The sequence below is a fragment of the Phaseolus vulgaris genome, chromosome 3 (genome assembly GCF_000499845.2).
Source record: "Phaseolus vulgaris cultivar G19833 chromosome 3, P. vulgaris v2.0, whole genome shotgun sequence".
NCBI lineage: Eukaryota > Viridiplantae > Streptophyta > Magnoliopsida > Fabales > Fabaceae > Phaseolus > Phaseolus vulgaris.
The window spans coordinates 45191696-45208401 of record NC_023757.2 but is presented as its reverse complement, the minus strand read 5'-3'; the positions used below and the strand labels follow the sequence as shown (position 1 = coordinate 45208401).

Sequence of the window (16706 nt, the reverse complement as noted above, 5' to 3'; positions counted from 1 at the left end):
CCTCCCAAGGTTTATTTTGTCTTTACATTTGCATCAAGAATATCTTCCAAAACAAAAAATAATATTTTTTATCAAAATCAATTTAATTTTCCTGATAAGTTAGATATTCTTGAAATAAGCTTTACTTTTTTATTAAATACTAAACTTTAAATCTAACTCGCTTATAAAATAAAATTTATATCTACTTTTTTATCATAAAATAATTTTATTTATTATCGAAATAAGATCTCTTTTAATAAAATGTTTTTTATATGCACTGTTATAAATTATTCAATCCAATTTTAACATTCACAATCATTACTGTGGATAAACGTGATCCACGTACTACAATTTCAAAGACCTAGATTGAACATTACCTATAATTTCACAAACAAAAGTGCGCATTTACTCTTTATTTTATCATTTATTTGATCTCTTTAATCTCTAACTTTCTTATCTAATAATAAAGTTTCCTCTTTCTTTCACTTTCTACTGTGTATTGCCTTTCCTATTCTTCTTTATTTTCATACTCATTTTTAGTTATTTTAAGTTACCCAATCAAGTTGTTACATCCACTACCTTCTAATACATAATATAAACGTAGTAAAATGTTAAAATTATTTAATTATGAATTTTTTAAGTAATTTATAATTCCAAAAAATGGTATAATTTTAAACCAAATTAGATGGGATAAAATTTTGCAAAAAATTAGAGAAAAAAGTTAGAGACTTGTAGAGTAGGTGTGGACCATCTACTTACATGTGCTTATCAAAGGACAGTATGTACAACATTTTATGTTACCAATTATTCATATACGGTAATATAGAAGAAAAAAAATAGTAATTTATCAAAAAGAAAAATAAAATAATATAGAAAACAATTTTTATGTTCTTTTGAGTGCTTCCCAACGGGAGTCCCAAGCTGTATTACTTTGAATCAGAAAAAAAAAAAAAAAAAAAAAAAACAGTTTTAAGCATGTCCACTACACATTCGTTTTGAAGAATTTTGTGTAAGTTTTTTTTATAAAATAACAAGTTCTTATTTTAACCCACTACAATTATTTTATTCAAAAATAATACTAAAACATAGTATACAAATTTACACCAAATTCATCTTCAACCTAAATCACTTTATAATATAGGATTATAATTTATTTTAAATTTATTAAAAGTATTATAACAAGGGAGTGTGTGATGGAAAAAATTCAAAATTTCATTAAAAAGGTCACGCTATATTATATACATGAAGACAATTTTACTTTATAAATAATTCTATAGGATAAAATTAAGTATAAACTATTTTGTAATATATCCGATACAAAAGAAAAATTATTTAAATGAGAAATTATTACCCTTGACCAAAAATGAATCCCTACGACTGAGTATTTTGTGCAATTCATATCTAAACTTAGAATTTATTTTTAATAAAATTGACTCCATAATGCCTCAGTTATTTGATCTAAATGTAAAACCATTATAAGAAAATCATGAAATCAAAATCAATTTTTAGATACCAAAATAATTAGTTGCAATAGTAATTAAATTAGAAATAATCTTAGAAACTAAAAAAAATGTTTTAAATTAATTTCTATTATTGTTAAATAGTTTTTAAAATGGTATTTAATTAGCAACCAATATTTTTGCTATCAAATTTAGAAACTAAATAAGTACTAGTTAAAATCTTGCTAATTAGATCAATTTAGAAACTATTTAACAATAATATAAACTAATTTAGAAACTAATTTTTTTCTTAAATTTCTAAAATATCTCTAATTTAATTATTTTTATAATTAATTATTTTGGTATCTACAATTTGGTTTCTATTTCATGATTTTCTTATAGTGAATCTTTATATATTTTACTATTTAATTATAAATGATGGTATTGCAGATTTAGAACAAAAATCTATTTTGGTTAATTTTTTGTTGAATGATACATTAATGACTCAAGACCCTAATTTTCAATTTTGATTAAAATATTGATATTTAAACAGCCAATTGAATTGCATTAGTCTAATGTATAATTAAATTTAATTGAGTTTAACTTTGTGACTTTGAATGATTATGAAAATGTGTACTTATATTATTATTAGTGTATACTTATTATACATTATCTTTGGTTGATGAAGGATAGATTAGGGAATTAGAGAGAGTAATTATATTTTTTTATAAGGTTGAAATATCATTGAATTTGAATTTGACATTTGACAGAGTACGGTAGAATGTTGAGTTTGAATCAGAAGCTTAATAACTGTAAATGAAAACGTAAGTTGAACAAAATAAAATAAAAGTTAAAGGAAATATGAAAAATTGATAAATATAGATGAATTTTGTACAAAGCAAGATGAGAGAAGGTACACACGTTTTTCAGTAACCTATTAGATTCCTACATGTGAGACAATTTTCAAAGCAAGTACATCGATACGTCGAAATTTAATGCAGAAAACTAAAGAAAACGTCAAACTGTAAAATGATTAGTGGTTATTTTCAGTATTTTGAAACTAGTCTTTTTCTTATAGGGTGGTCTCACATCATATTCTGAAATTATTTAGAATAATCTTTTTTTTTCTAAGTTTTTTTAAACAGCTCAATTTTAAAAATAAAAAGTTATTATTTTATTTATTGAAATGAAAAAGGAATAAATTATAAATTACTTGTTATTTTTAATAATAACAAATATGTTAGAATTTGTTAGAGATTAAATATATTTCATAATATATAACTGAGTTCAAATATTATTTTATAAACTAATATAAGTTTTACGTAAAAATATAAAAATTGATAAATGATAGATCTTGACGTGAGAGTATTAAAGATGAGAGTATTAAAGATGTCACATAAATTTGAGAGAATAATTTTGTTTATAATATATAAGTAACCTCACTTTATAAACCAGAATTTTATAAGATTAAATTCAATTTAAATAAAACTTAATAAAATTTAAAATAAATAATTATTTTTTACATGATAAAATTAAACTATAAGAATTTAAAGTAAGTGTGAGGAGAAGTTTTTTTTTTTTTAATAACATCATTCTCGTTGAATTTTGAAGTAATCTATAAAAAGACGCGAGAAGATGTTTTATCCTTTATATATTTATTATTTTTATTTTCAAAGTTTTGCTTTAAAATTGTATAGTGTTAAAGTGTCAACCTTTTTACTTATAATCTATTCTGAAATTTAGATATTTTCCTGAAAAAAAACACTTTTTTTTGGCGGCAATCCCCATTTTAACTCATTTTGTTCTTTTGTTGCGATATTCTTAATAATTGATAAATAACTATATAAGTACATTTTTGTTTGATGAGGTAGGGACTCTACAACCCAATTTTCCACAACACAATTATCTGTATATTATTTGCAGTAGGGAAAAATGATAGATAACTTGGTTATAAGGGTAATATTATTAATAAAAGTACGTTTTTTAATAGTGGAAAAAATAAAATGAAAAAAGTAAATATTAAATAATTATAAAAAAATTATTAGATTGTCTTATCTTTTGCAATAATGACCACCTAATTAACTCTCCAACAAGAAAGAAATTAATAAAGACAACTAAGCAGCACAAAGAAAATTGTTGTATAGTACATCCACAGGAAAAATCATTACTTTGTTTCTGGTTGTCAAAATTCACAAGCAATGCACAAAGAGAATAATTTATGTTTGTGGGGTCTTAATATTTTGTATTATGTGGTACAATTAGACACTCTAATCCTCCAAAGCTATGATATGTCCCAAGATGCTAAATGCATGTGTAGCTTAATCCTCCTCCACCTATATTAATCAAATTAAATTCCACTATAAGAAAATCATAAAAAATAAAAATCAATTTTACAAGAAAATCATAAAAAATAAAAATCAATTTATAAAGACCAAAATAATTAGTTGCAAATCACAATAATAACTAAATTATAGACCATTTTAGAAAAAAAAAATAGTTTCTAAATTAGTTTATATTATTGTTAAATAATTTATAAATTGGTATCTAATTAGCTACCAATGTTTTAACTACCAATTATTTAGATTCTAAATTTGGTAGCAAAAACCTTGGTTGTTAATTACATATTAATTTAGAAACTATTTAATAATAATAGAAACTAATTTAGAAACCAAAAATTTATTATTTAGTTTCTAAAATAGTCTCTAATTTAGTCACTATAGCAATTAATTATTTTTTTCTCTAAAATTGGTTTTTATTTTGTGATTTTTTTTTTTTAGTATTTCCAATAATCACTATTTAAATAATGTATATTTCCTTGTATTTTTAACCCTTTATTCCTCTCAATGTTCTCTCACTTATTAATAGGTTAGTGAAAGAGTCAAACCAAAAATCACTTCCCATGATATTTTTTTAACCCCACGTAACAAAATAAACACATGATTATGAAGAAAAGATCAAATTCCAGAAGCATGAATCCAAATCTGCTATGCTTTGACCAACACATGCTACTCTTTCATGGTGTTTCAATCTTTTATCTTTTCTTTTTTATTATTATATCTTTAACTTTTATCCTTTTTATCGTATCTCTAACTTTTATTATTTTTTATTATATCTCTAACTTTTATCATTTTTTTATTATATCTCTAAATTCTATTTGAATCTATGGAAAATATATATTTTTAATTATTAGAAGCAATTTGTTGAGATGTAATAATTTATTTATAATTTATTATTTAATTATTGTAATCAATTTCATTTAATGTTTCTTTTCCAATGTTCAATATCATTATAAAAAGGCGAAGAAACAATACCAAAAAATAACATCAATGAGTAGGGAAACGAAGAGAGCAATGAAGGCCTTTTTTGTGAAAATATAAATATGACTTGATAAAATAATTAAAAATTGAGAAAACCATTAATTTTATTCCTTAAAATAATAATAGATAGTTAACCTAATTATCTCATTTAATAAATACTTCTAAAAATTGTACATTACTAATATATATATATACCTTTAAAAAAATAGAATATATTTATTATATAAAATTGAGTTGATGGATATTTAATTGAAATAAACTTTATAAAATTGAATAATAATATTTGTCTACTTTTATAATAGGAATATATTTAATTTATTCATATATTTTATAAAAATAAATGTATTCTATCATACAATTGTTAAAAAAGTTAGCATATAATTATTGAGTCAACCAGAATTAAGAATCCAAATTTAAATGAAATAATAATTAATAATTTCATGTACTGTTCAAAAATAATTAATCAAACATTGTATTTTGGTGCATGAAAATAAATTTTACAAATAATTAGTTATTTAGTAAATACTTAAGAAATAGAAAATAATTGAAATATCTAAATAAAACAATAAAATAAAATATTAATAAAAATAAAATATAAATAAATTTGTATACACTAAAAATAATTATAATGAATAATCTCTTTATATATAGTATAGATTACATCATATCAAATAAAAGTAACTTTTTTTTAAACACTTTTAAAGAAAAAAATATATATATGAAGTTAATTTTTTTAATTATATATATATATATATATATATATATATATATTTCTAAATATTTATTTTTAGCTTATAAGTAAACTATGGATAAATATAACTATGGATATATTTATAGGACGATGACTTGACCGTATGATTTATAAGAACTCTTATATAACAATCAATAATATTATTTGTTCTGTACTCAAATTGGTTGAGAAAATATTATTGAGATTAATTATTGTATTTGTGTTTTTTTTTTGAAATTTCAGAATTTCAAAACATTAATATTGTTTGTAACAAATGAAGAGAGGTTCTAACCGTGAATTGTTATTTTTTTAATTATTATTTGAGAGATTTGTTTTGATACGTAAAATAGTTTCACTTTATTTAAGAGTTAAATTTAAAATTAATTAAATATACATTTTTTTCTTAATTTTTTGACGTGACAAAATTACGATAAAATTTGAAATTTCAAAACAGTCAAATAACTCGAATACGTTAGTAACATATTCATTTAAAAAAATACAATCAACAAAAATCCTTTCAAATCTATCTTTTTCCATTACTTTCACTTTACAACTTCTTTTAGTAATAAATTACTATATTTAATTTAAATATTAAGATCCTTTTAAAACAAATTAGTGATTAGTTTAAATTTAAATATGTTGTATAATTTTAAATTTAAAGTTACAGAAAAGTTTTAGTTTCCATAAAAGACAACGAAAGTGGTTATAGATTAGAAGGTGAGTGATGTCCACTTTGTGAAGTATCTATCAGTAACAACCTACATGTTTTTCTCACTACTGTTATATATTATGTGAAAGTAGATTATTATTACTGTAGAATCCTGTGACTAATGAATTGTCCTTCACAGTTCCAGTCATGGACCAGATAAAATAGTTTGAATAAGACCATATACTCATTCATGTGGGACAGAAAATATTTTACGAGTGGGTAGGTAGAGATTACGTGATATCATAATAAGTGGATCATTGAACAAAATAAAACGTCTTTTTTTAACTGTTAGAATTCAAGTGAAAATCATACTTTGCTCGAAATAATGTTGACAACATCAACTTCAAATAAGACATTTCGGGGCTTTGTGATTAAAAAAGGAAAACTATATATAATTTATTCAATAATATTTTTAAAAGACGCGTATGTATTTTATAGTCTTCAACTTTAAAATATTGAACTTAAACTCTCGTGTTTAAATATCAATTTTTTGAGAATATAATTTTTTTATTAAATGGCATGTTTACCTGATGACTTTAGGTTTAATGAATTAATAACTTAATTGTCTTTTTTTATCTCTTATAACTCTATCATAAAACTTATTGAAAGTTTAAAAATAAGATTACACAAGATTATATAGGAGTATTTTTCTTCAATTTAATACCTCAATATTTATAATTGTTTATTATTTTATTTTTTTGTTTATTAACTTCAGCATGTTACTCTTTCTTTTTATTATTATTGAGTTCATTACTCACTATTATCCACAACTTAACTTAGAGAGTGAAAAAGTTATCTCACTGATAATATAATCATAAATATTTTAATTTTTAATAAAATTATTTGACACCAACCATAACTCATAGGTACATAATTTTAATGAGAAGTCAAAATGTCAAACTCATCAACCAACAAGATGGAGAGATAATCCATTAGCAACAACCTTAAAGCTCATGTTAAGAAGATGCACATAAAGCATAACAAGCACATATATGTATGACAACATAACAAAGTTTTTTAACTTCATAAGACATATAACTTAAAAATAATGAATATCTAAAGTAGGTATGATAAATAAACATAACCTTATGGGTATTATTCAAACTCCTCTCCATTTTGATGAAGAATTCTTATATTAGGTATGAATATGGATATGAATAATACTAAAAAAAAAAAACTAGATATGGATATGTCGATAAGTATGTACATATTCATCATCTACATACTCGTCTCAATATTCATTCTCATCATCATATTTGTCTTCATTTTAAATTACTAAAACACTTTTAATTTATTAGGTAACCTAAAATATTTATATTAACTTTTCTTTAGTCCTTAATTTTGTAACTTATTTTTTGGCCATACATTTCATCATTTTTACTCTTTTCTATAATTATTGAACCTTTATTCAATTGTTATTTGATGCTTTCATTTGATATTTATACAATTATAATTTTTTTTTTATATTTGACATTGGAAAAAATAAAATGTGTATTATTTTAACATTGAATACTTGATAATATTATGTTCCCTTTATTGTGATTTTTAATTTTTATAAAAAAATTATTTAATTATTATTTGAAATAGTAAGGGACGTATACACATCCTTCGATAGGATAAGATGAAACAAAAAAATTCACACCCATTAAATATAGGAATGAGAATGAGGTGAATTTTTAGTTCAAAAATAAAGATGAAATAATCAAACTTGTATTTACTTTGTTTTATTACTATCCGTAATCTTGAGATGCAAAGAAAGATAATAGAAAACATGAGAATGCTTAAAATGCAACACCAAACCGAATTAAAAAGTGAGATGAAAAACATTGTTAAAAAATCACAAAGAAAAATAGATAAGTAACAACTCAATAATTATTTTGAACATTCTCTCAACATGAAACTCAATCTTCATAGAATCAAACCAATCATTTTATTTTGGACAACAAACTCATAATCATTCTTATCAAGCTAAGCATTATAGAAGGTAGAAGAAGATTATATTAGTATTAAAGACAAAAAAAATGTATAATTGATAAGAGAAAATCGTTGAGTTTTACGTGTCTTCTTGGTTCATGCTTCTAGGTTGAAAACCTCCAACAATATAGAGTAGTGAAATCACTCTTCTTATCTTGATGAGCATATAGAGACATATTTAACCCAAGTAAGTCACTGTTCTAGTAGAAGCACAATTCTTTATCGAGTATTCCTTATGACGCTCGAAGTACATTCGTATCCAACAAATTATATTCGATTCTTTTTTAATTTGATCTCGAATGTTTAAAGCTCAATTCACAACTAGCTCACTTAATCAGACTAAGACAATCTCATAGAGTACTAAATCAGGGGACAAAGAATCTCTTCTTAAATCTATGAAGTAGTTTTTCAATGCATCTCTCAAGATTCATAGTATCAATACTGAGGTTGCAATGATGATTGTTAGACTACAAAATCAATATTTTTATATCATTTTTATTCAAATCTTTAATTTGTTACTGCATTAAATAATTTAATAAAAATAATATGATATTTTTTATTAAAAAAAACTGTGTTCACCTAGGAAGTTAGACTTTACCTCTTTCAGAAATGTTTATGAAAACTTTGCTAAAAATGGTTTCGGAAAATATAGTTCCCTAAAAGTATTAGTTTTAAAGGATAAATTAAACATGAGAATATTCTTTCTCAACCTCCAATTCTCGAGAAATTAAAATTATTTTTTCCTACCTAACACCTTCTTCAGGAATATCTCTATACAAATTAGCACTTTATGTTGGTTAAGCAAAATTTTCTTCAAAATCAAACAGACCCACACATGAATATAATTATGCTCTTTATTTATATCAAAGCAACTTTCTTCAAAATCAAATAGACTCACACATGAATATTAATGTTTTTTCTTTATATCAAAGCAATGTGCATAAATTTTAAGTTACTAAGTCTATTTTTACCTCTCTAATTTACCTTTTTTATTTACATTTTGATGATTTTAGTTAAGGATGACAAAAATGTCTCATCTTTTTATATCTATTTCGTGGTTGTTCTCTAAAAAAGAGAAGAGTGGATTAGCTCCTCGTAATAAAACGAGTTAAAAAATTTAGTCTTTTCAGTCATAAAGACGAATCAGCGTACTGACCAATTGACAAAAATATTTTTTAAAGTTTTGTATTTTAAAAATTATATATATAATATTCAAAACACACTTAATTATATAAATATTTTTAATTTTTAATTAATAATTAATGTATCTAATAAGATAAATTAAAATAATTATTATATTTATATATTAAATTATTTCATTACAATTTATAATTTTTAATAAAGATTCAAAGATTAAAAAAGTATAAAATTGTAAATATATTTACATCATTAGTGATAAGAAAAACATCAATTTGTTTAAAAATATTAGATTAAATATCATAGATTATGAACCAATTTACAATTCAAAAAATTTAAACAACACCACCTAATTTCTAGGTCATTTGACTTAGTTAAAAAAAAATATTTATGAACTATTAAAAAAATTACTTTTTAAAGTTGAAAGATGTTCTTATTTAGAAAATATACTGTTAGGAGTTGAATGGTCTTCGAACATGTTGATATATAACACCGATTGATTTAAGTTTGAAAATATTAATTAAAGTGTGTATTAACTGTATAAAAATTAAGTAATATAAATAGTAAGTAGGACACACACTTTAATTTAGATTAAAGAATAAAAAAAATTAATAATACTTTAAATAGACGTAACAATTATAATAAATATACATTATTATAAATATTATTTACATCTAAATATTGAATATTTAAATATGAAATAATTTTTTCTAGGTACATTTAAATGGATATATAACTAAATAATTTAAGCTGTACTAAACACTACAAGAAACTATTTAAAATAATAAAAATTAATTTTTTTTTAATTTCCAAAATAATCTCTAATTTAATTAATATAGTAATTAATTATTTTTTTCTCTAAAATTAGTTTTTATTTAATTATTTGTTTGTAGTGAAATAATTCAAACTTTTATTAAAAAAATAATTTTTATAAATTTGAAAATCATGAATCAAAATTCATTTGGAATTATGTATATTTTGGTTAATTCATGTGAAAAAAAAATTATATAGACATGAATAAGAAAAAAAAAAAACACAGGTGTACACGTAGAATTTACTGGGATGTGAAACGTCTTTTAATGCATTACTGAAAAGGGTTGAACCTTCTTGGAAAGTACTAGACTCTTTTGGAAATGAGTTATCGTACATGTTTGCTGTTTGAGCATTAAGTAGAGCTTCAATTGCAGATGAGATATCCAATAATAAACTACTTGTTTTCAATATTCTCCACAATAATATTTTTACTCTAAGACAGTTTAAAAATGCTTTCTTATCATTAAATAAACATTTTTCGTGGCTCTATGTCGTCATTCTCCAATTTCCTGCAATGATTGGGTAAATCACATTATAACTCATTTTTTTATTTTATGTTTATTGATATTTCATATTGGTTTAAAAGATACTAGTATGAGTACTTATAAATATTAAGAAAATTAATTATTTTTTTATATTATATTTCTTTCTCTTAGGCTATTAAATTAAAAGAGATAGAGATGTACTATATTGTGAAAAATATACGTGATTTTATTAAAGGATACGGATACCAGAGTTATAGAAGAATCCTAATATTAATTGAGTGTTTTTTTTAATTATCAATTTTGTATAGAAGAGAATAATTGAGTGTCTTTTCTAATTATCAGTTGTTCTTTTATAGTGGTGAATAACTTTTAGTTTGTCTTTGTGTGTTATGATTCTAGTATTTAATTATTGATTCTTTTTCTCTTTATTTAAATCCTATAATGAGTGTACTACTTGTATATATTCAGACCATTTGTTTTGATTTCAATAAAAAGGAAAAAGAGATATTCATTCTCATATCTTTTACCTTCATTTTACTCTTTTGTTCATCTTTGTTCTCTTTTATTCATCTCTGATCTATTTTGTAATATGGTATTAGAGTCATTTTGAGTTTATCCTAGCGAGTGTTTGTTGGGCTTATCAGGTCACCTGCTATCGAGCCGCTATCAGACCACCCATAATATATAGTCCCACGCACGAGTTGGCAGTCTCGGCGTGAGGGGTGTGTTTGAGATCGCACATCGATTAGATATTAGAGTCTTTCATTATATATAAGTGGATGCAAACCTCAACCCTATGAGTCGGTTTTATGGGGTTGAGTTAAGCTTAAAGTTCACTTCGTAACAGATTTTATACATACATAATTACTATAAAATAATTAAATAAAAATAAATTATTTTAGAAAAAAAAATTAGTTATTAGATCAACTAAATTAAATTATATTGTAGATAGTTAAAATTTTGATAACTAATTAGATATCAATTTAAAAATTATTTAATTTAAATATTAATTTTTTTTCTAAAAACTTAGTTAATACAACTATTTTTTTCCTCTAAAATTGGTGTTTATATAAGTATTTTATAGTAGTGTATTTATAAATTTATTTATAATCAAAATGTATTTTATATGTGTTTTAGTTTTAATTTATTTTTTTAGTAGTAATAAATTTGATCTATTGTATATAGTTGATTTGATTTTATATTTCAGTTCATAACTATTGTTCACTTTCTGTCATATAGGTTGTGTATTGAATTTTTTTTATTTTAAGAGCTTTAAAATGAAGATACAGTTTTTTGTATTTGGATTTCTCTACCATTATTTTTATGATTGTAGAAATTGAGGAAAATTTATTGATTTTTTTTTGTAAAGAATATATTCAATTTTTGTTGTTTTAGTTTAGATTTTGGTAGTTGGACTTGTGAATCTAATTAGAGCTCATATTTAACATCATGTTTACCTTTAAATGTTATAGCATTTCAATAGCCTAGATGTGTCCTAAAATTGTACTTAGAGATCATAAGCTGAATTTTTTAGTTTTAAGAATTGTTTTTTATCTTTTTTTCTTGTTTTTTCTCTCAATTTTTGTTTTGACTTTTATTTTTTTTCCTCTCACGTGCATTTTCTGCTCTTCATCAATGAATGGAGGATTAATTCATGAAAATCCATTCACGGAATCAAGATGAAACGAGCTACATTTTATTTTGCATAAACCGTTTAATATTTAAAGTTTATTCTTCTTCTCTTTAACTTTTGTTTTGCATTTTTTACTTTACAAATCAAATAAAAAATTCATTGAATTTTATTTGATAATTAGATATAAATTAGACTAAATGATACTTAATTTCTTAACACTATCGTGTTGAAGATAGTTTAACACGAGCGATCAAATTGAATTATTTTAAGTAATTTTTAGACTACTTTAAATTTTTTAAATATAAAGACTAAATTGATAAAAATCCTATACTTAAAATGTTAAACTCATTTTGTAATCAAATAAAGAAATGTCAAATATATTTAAACACGTCCTTAATATCAATTAGATTTTAATGGAGGTATTAGTTTGTGAAAGTACAAAAACAAAATTCTAAAAAGTGTTAAATAAAAAAAAAACAGATTGGAGTGGACACTTGTGTGCCACACTTAATTGACACACCACCAACAGATTAAAAATAATAAAATGTCCTCCAAGAGAAAAAAAAAAAAAAGGCAACCAAAAGATAGAGAATGTTCTACAGGCAGGGACATTGTGGAAGAATATGAAATTCAATGATGTCATTTGCAGTCACTACTGACACACAGAGCCACCTGCTTCACCATTCTACCAAACCGTCACCAGGAGAAATGTGAAAAAATTAAGTAAGAAGGCATCTACAACATATATAATTCAATCATTTTTCTTCTTATTCACTTTATCGATTATTAATTTGTATAAATAAGACATGGTTAATCATGTACAATGAAATACGTCCTTTCATTCACATACTTTCTTCCAAGAAACTTGAATTAAAAAGTTGATCCTTGAAATAAAAACGAGACCTCAAATAATTCTTTGTTTTTTTGGTTGATATGAAAAAGGGTTTGGCTCGTATAAAGGTTAGTATAAGGGTTGATATCAAAAGATTTGTTTTTGAGATAATTAAACAAGTTTAGATGGGTCCACCAAGTTTGGTAAGTACCAAAAATATCCTCATTTGTGAGTGAAAACAAAAAGTGGTGAAATTGAATTGAATATATTAGGACCATTGCGGTCTATTTTTTATTATTTTTTTCTCCACTTTTGATTTGGGATTAAGGATAACTACACAGATGCGGACAGAGTGACACCTAATCTCTTACATAATGATCAATTATGTTATGATGATGATGATGATGCATAAACATGGCACTTATGATCCAAGAGCCCACCATCTGGGGATTAAAATTGCCCCGGCTAAATCCGGCCGTTGAATTAGCATGAAATGACATACCGCCAGCAAATTAATTAAAATTAAGTCACTCCACAAAAAGTAGCTTTAATAATTAGCATAAAATAAAACAGGGTTAAAAACAAAAACAAATAATAATTAATAGAATGATACTTACGGTTACCAGTGTAAGTTGATTGGACGTAACCATGTATATTTAATAAACTAATTTATTCAGAAGAAACATTAAAATGGATCCAAGGGTAGTTTAAGAATACGGAGATTATCCACCAAGGCTTATTTATACTGCTAGTTCTACCACTGTGCATCAGAATGAGCAAAAAGAAAGAAAGAGAAATAGAGAGAGAGAGAGGTAGAAGAATATAATGGGAAGTGCAGAAAATGCAATGCAACTGTTTCTCTTTTTCACTTGGACCCATTTCTTTAATATGGAAAGAATTATAAGTACTAAGTAGTTCACAGCTCAACCCACCTCTATTTCAAACCTCTTCATTCACCACATTTTTCCTTCACACACTCCATCACAATAATTTCTCTCCTCTTCCTTCCATTTCTCCAATGGACATGGAAGAATCAAACCCCATGGAAAGAGAAGTTCAACCTACCACCTCATCATCCTCTTTCTCCATTACTCCCTCCACCTCCACCTCCACCTCCTCCTCCTCCTCCTCCTCCTCTTACATAGACCAACAACCATCAAACACCAAGGACAAAAAAAACAAGAGAACCAACATTAACACCAATCATGGGAACCACCCCACGTATAGAGGAGTGCGCATGCGCCAATGGGGCAAATGGGTATCCGAAATCAGAGAGCCAAGGAAGAAGTCAAGAATTTGGCTTGGAACTTTTCCCACGCCGGATATGGCGGCTCGAGCGCACGACGTGGCGGCTCTCACCATCAAAGGCAGCTCGGCCTTCCTCAATTTCCCCGAATTAGCTGCCGAGCTGCCCCGCCCCGCCACCAACTCCCCCAAGGATATCCAAGTGGCCGCCGCCAAAGCCGCCGCCTTGGATTTCAACCACCGGAGCCATGAAGCTGAGTCCGAGCTGAGCCGCGGCGGCTCCATTTCCAATTCATCATCGAATTCGTCGTTGAAGGGCGAGGATGACACATTCATGGACCTTCCCGATCTCTCTCCGGACTTGAGCCATGGAGCTGATGAGTTTCATTATTCCTCGGCTTGGCTTGTAACCGGACCGGAACTGGGTTTTCGGCTTGAGGAGCCTTTTCTTTGGGAATCATATTAAGTTACGTTACTGAGCACAAGTAGGCCAATTTTCTCTTTTGATGTCTCTGCTGCTTCTCTCTTTTTCTTTCTTCCTTTCACTTTTGGGCTACTTGCTCCAACCTTGAATCAATTGAAGTATCCAACATGGCAGCATGACGTGGGGGTGTCAAACTTCAGTGTCCATCGTCCCAAATAATCAAGTTTCACTAAACCCTCTCTATAGTTGTTTTATGCAAGAATTTATATGTAAATACTAAAAAAACATCTATCATTTTCAGATAAGGTAGTTAAGTTAAGTTCATATTCCTCCATTTGTTGTAAATTTTCCTCACCTGTCATCTGTAAATCCCCTCCTGTTTGTCTAATTTCAGTTCAATCATGTATGGGTGAATGTGGAATAAAGTTCAGCTGGGTATTTTTTTTATATATTTTTTATGGTTTTGGTGACTACCCTTTTTGTCTCTATGTCCTAATTTTGTGGCAGCCTTTCTAGATTTTAATGTTTATCTATTTATAATTAACTGAAAGTGGCAGGAGAGGCACATCATCATGAGATGATGATATAATATTATACCAACATGCTTCTTAAATTTAACCTTTTTCTTTTTCCTTTCCTATGCATATTTGTAATTGACCCAAGTTAATGTTGCACATGAAGAAGCATGGTTTGGCTGGCAGAATAACTTTTTCTTTCAACTAGAATAAAGATACTGTGACACAGATCGGGTTGGTAACACTGTAATAAAGCACACATAAAGCATATGTAAGATTTCTTGCAAAATGGGTTACATTCATCCTAAACAAAAAAACAAAAAAGCACTGCACCGCCATGATTTGAACCACATGCTTCGGTATTAATTGTTACCAAAGATTTAAAGAAAGTCTCTTCTATTAGCATTTTTTTTCATCTAAAAAGACTTGAAGTCAAAAAAGTAAATTACCATGCAAAGTAAGTTAATTTACAGGACCACCGTCTTCAACTCTTGTTGTTTCACTCTCCATGGGAAGTTCAATTATTTCGATATCAAGTCAATGTGATTTTGATGTCTAAAAAGTAGATAATTATAAAAAATCATTTAAGTGCTTTTACTTAGGAGCTACATCTCTTTTCATACTAGTTTCATGAAACTTATATCCGGATGAAATTCTGCTAAAGACTCAGGTCTTAAGTATATTTTAGGTCTTAAGTATATTTTATGGTGTATTGAGGGATAATATATTTGTTTAATTATATTCAATTATTTAGAGGACACGTGTTAGTCGAGTGTGTCGTGATATATTTAACTGTCGATTGTTGAAAATGACTTTAGTTGTTCTGAGTTCTGAATAATATATTGGTTCTTAAGCTCAAGTTGGTTTATCCGAAGAGTCTATAAGACTCTTTTTTTTCTTTTCCAAGACATTATCCATCATGCGTGACCATTTGCGTTACGAGATATGGACTTTGTCAGACCTTTTCATCCGCATCGGGATAAAAAAAATCTATTAGTTACAATTAACTACTTTACAAAATGGATCAAAGTCAAAGCGTTGGCAAAAATAATAGTTAAATAAGTAAAATTTTGTGTGGAAAAACATAATATGTTTGTTTCGAGTCGTGCCAACCATCTTCACTAATAATGGTACAATTCATGATAAAAAAAACTCTCTGACTTCTTCAGAGACATCGTCATCAAACATGTAACGAGCTTAGTCAAACACCCTCAAACAAACGGTCAGGTCGAAATTGTGAACAAAGTAATCCTCGCCCAACTTAAAGAGTGAGTGGAAGCTGTAAAGGGGAAATTGGCAAAAGAGCTTGTAGAAGTCCTTTGGGCATAATGTTGCACCCCACACACCACTACCAAGGAGTCTCATACAACCTCACCTATGGAATTGACGTAATGTTACCCATCGAAGTTGGGGAACCAACACTTCATCGAGATCTAAACGACCTACAGATCAACAATGAATGTGTAAGGATTGA

The 16706-nt window shown here is 26.0% G+C and overlaps 1 protein-coding gene across 1 annotated transcript; it reads left to right on the top strand.

Annotated features, from left to right (window-relative positions):
• Positions 1-13823: 13823 nt before the first annotated feature.
• Positions 13824-15166, top strand: LOC137808100 (ethylene-responsive transcription factor ERF039-like). Its single transcript, XM_068609050.1, has one exon. The coding sequence runs from the start codon at positions 14067-14069 to the stop codon at positions 14757-14759; it is 693 nt and encodes a 230-aa protein (XP_068465151.1). The 5' UTR covers positions 13824-14066; the 3' UTR covers positions 14760-15166.
• The last annotated feature ends 1540 nt before the right edge of the window (positions 15167-16706 follow it).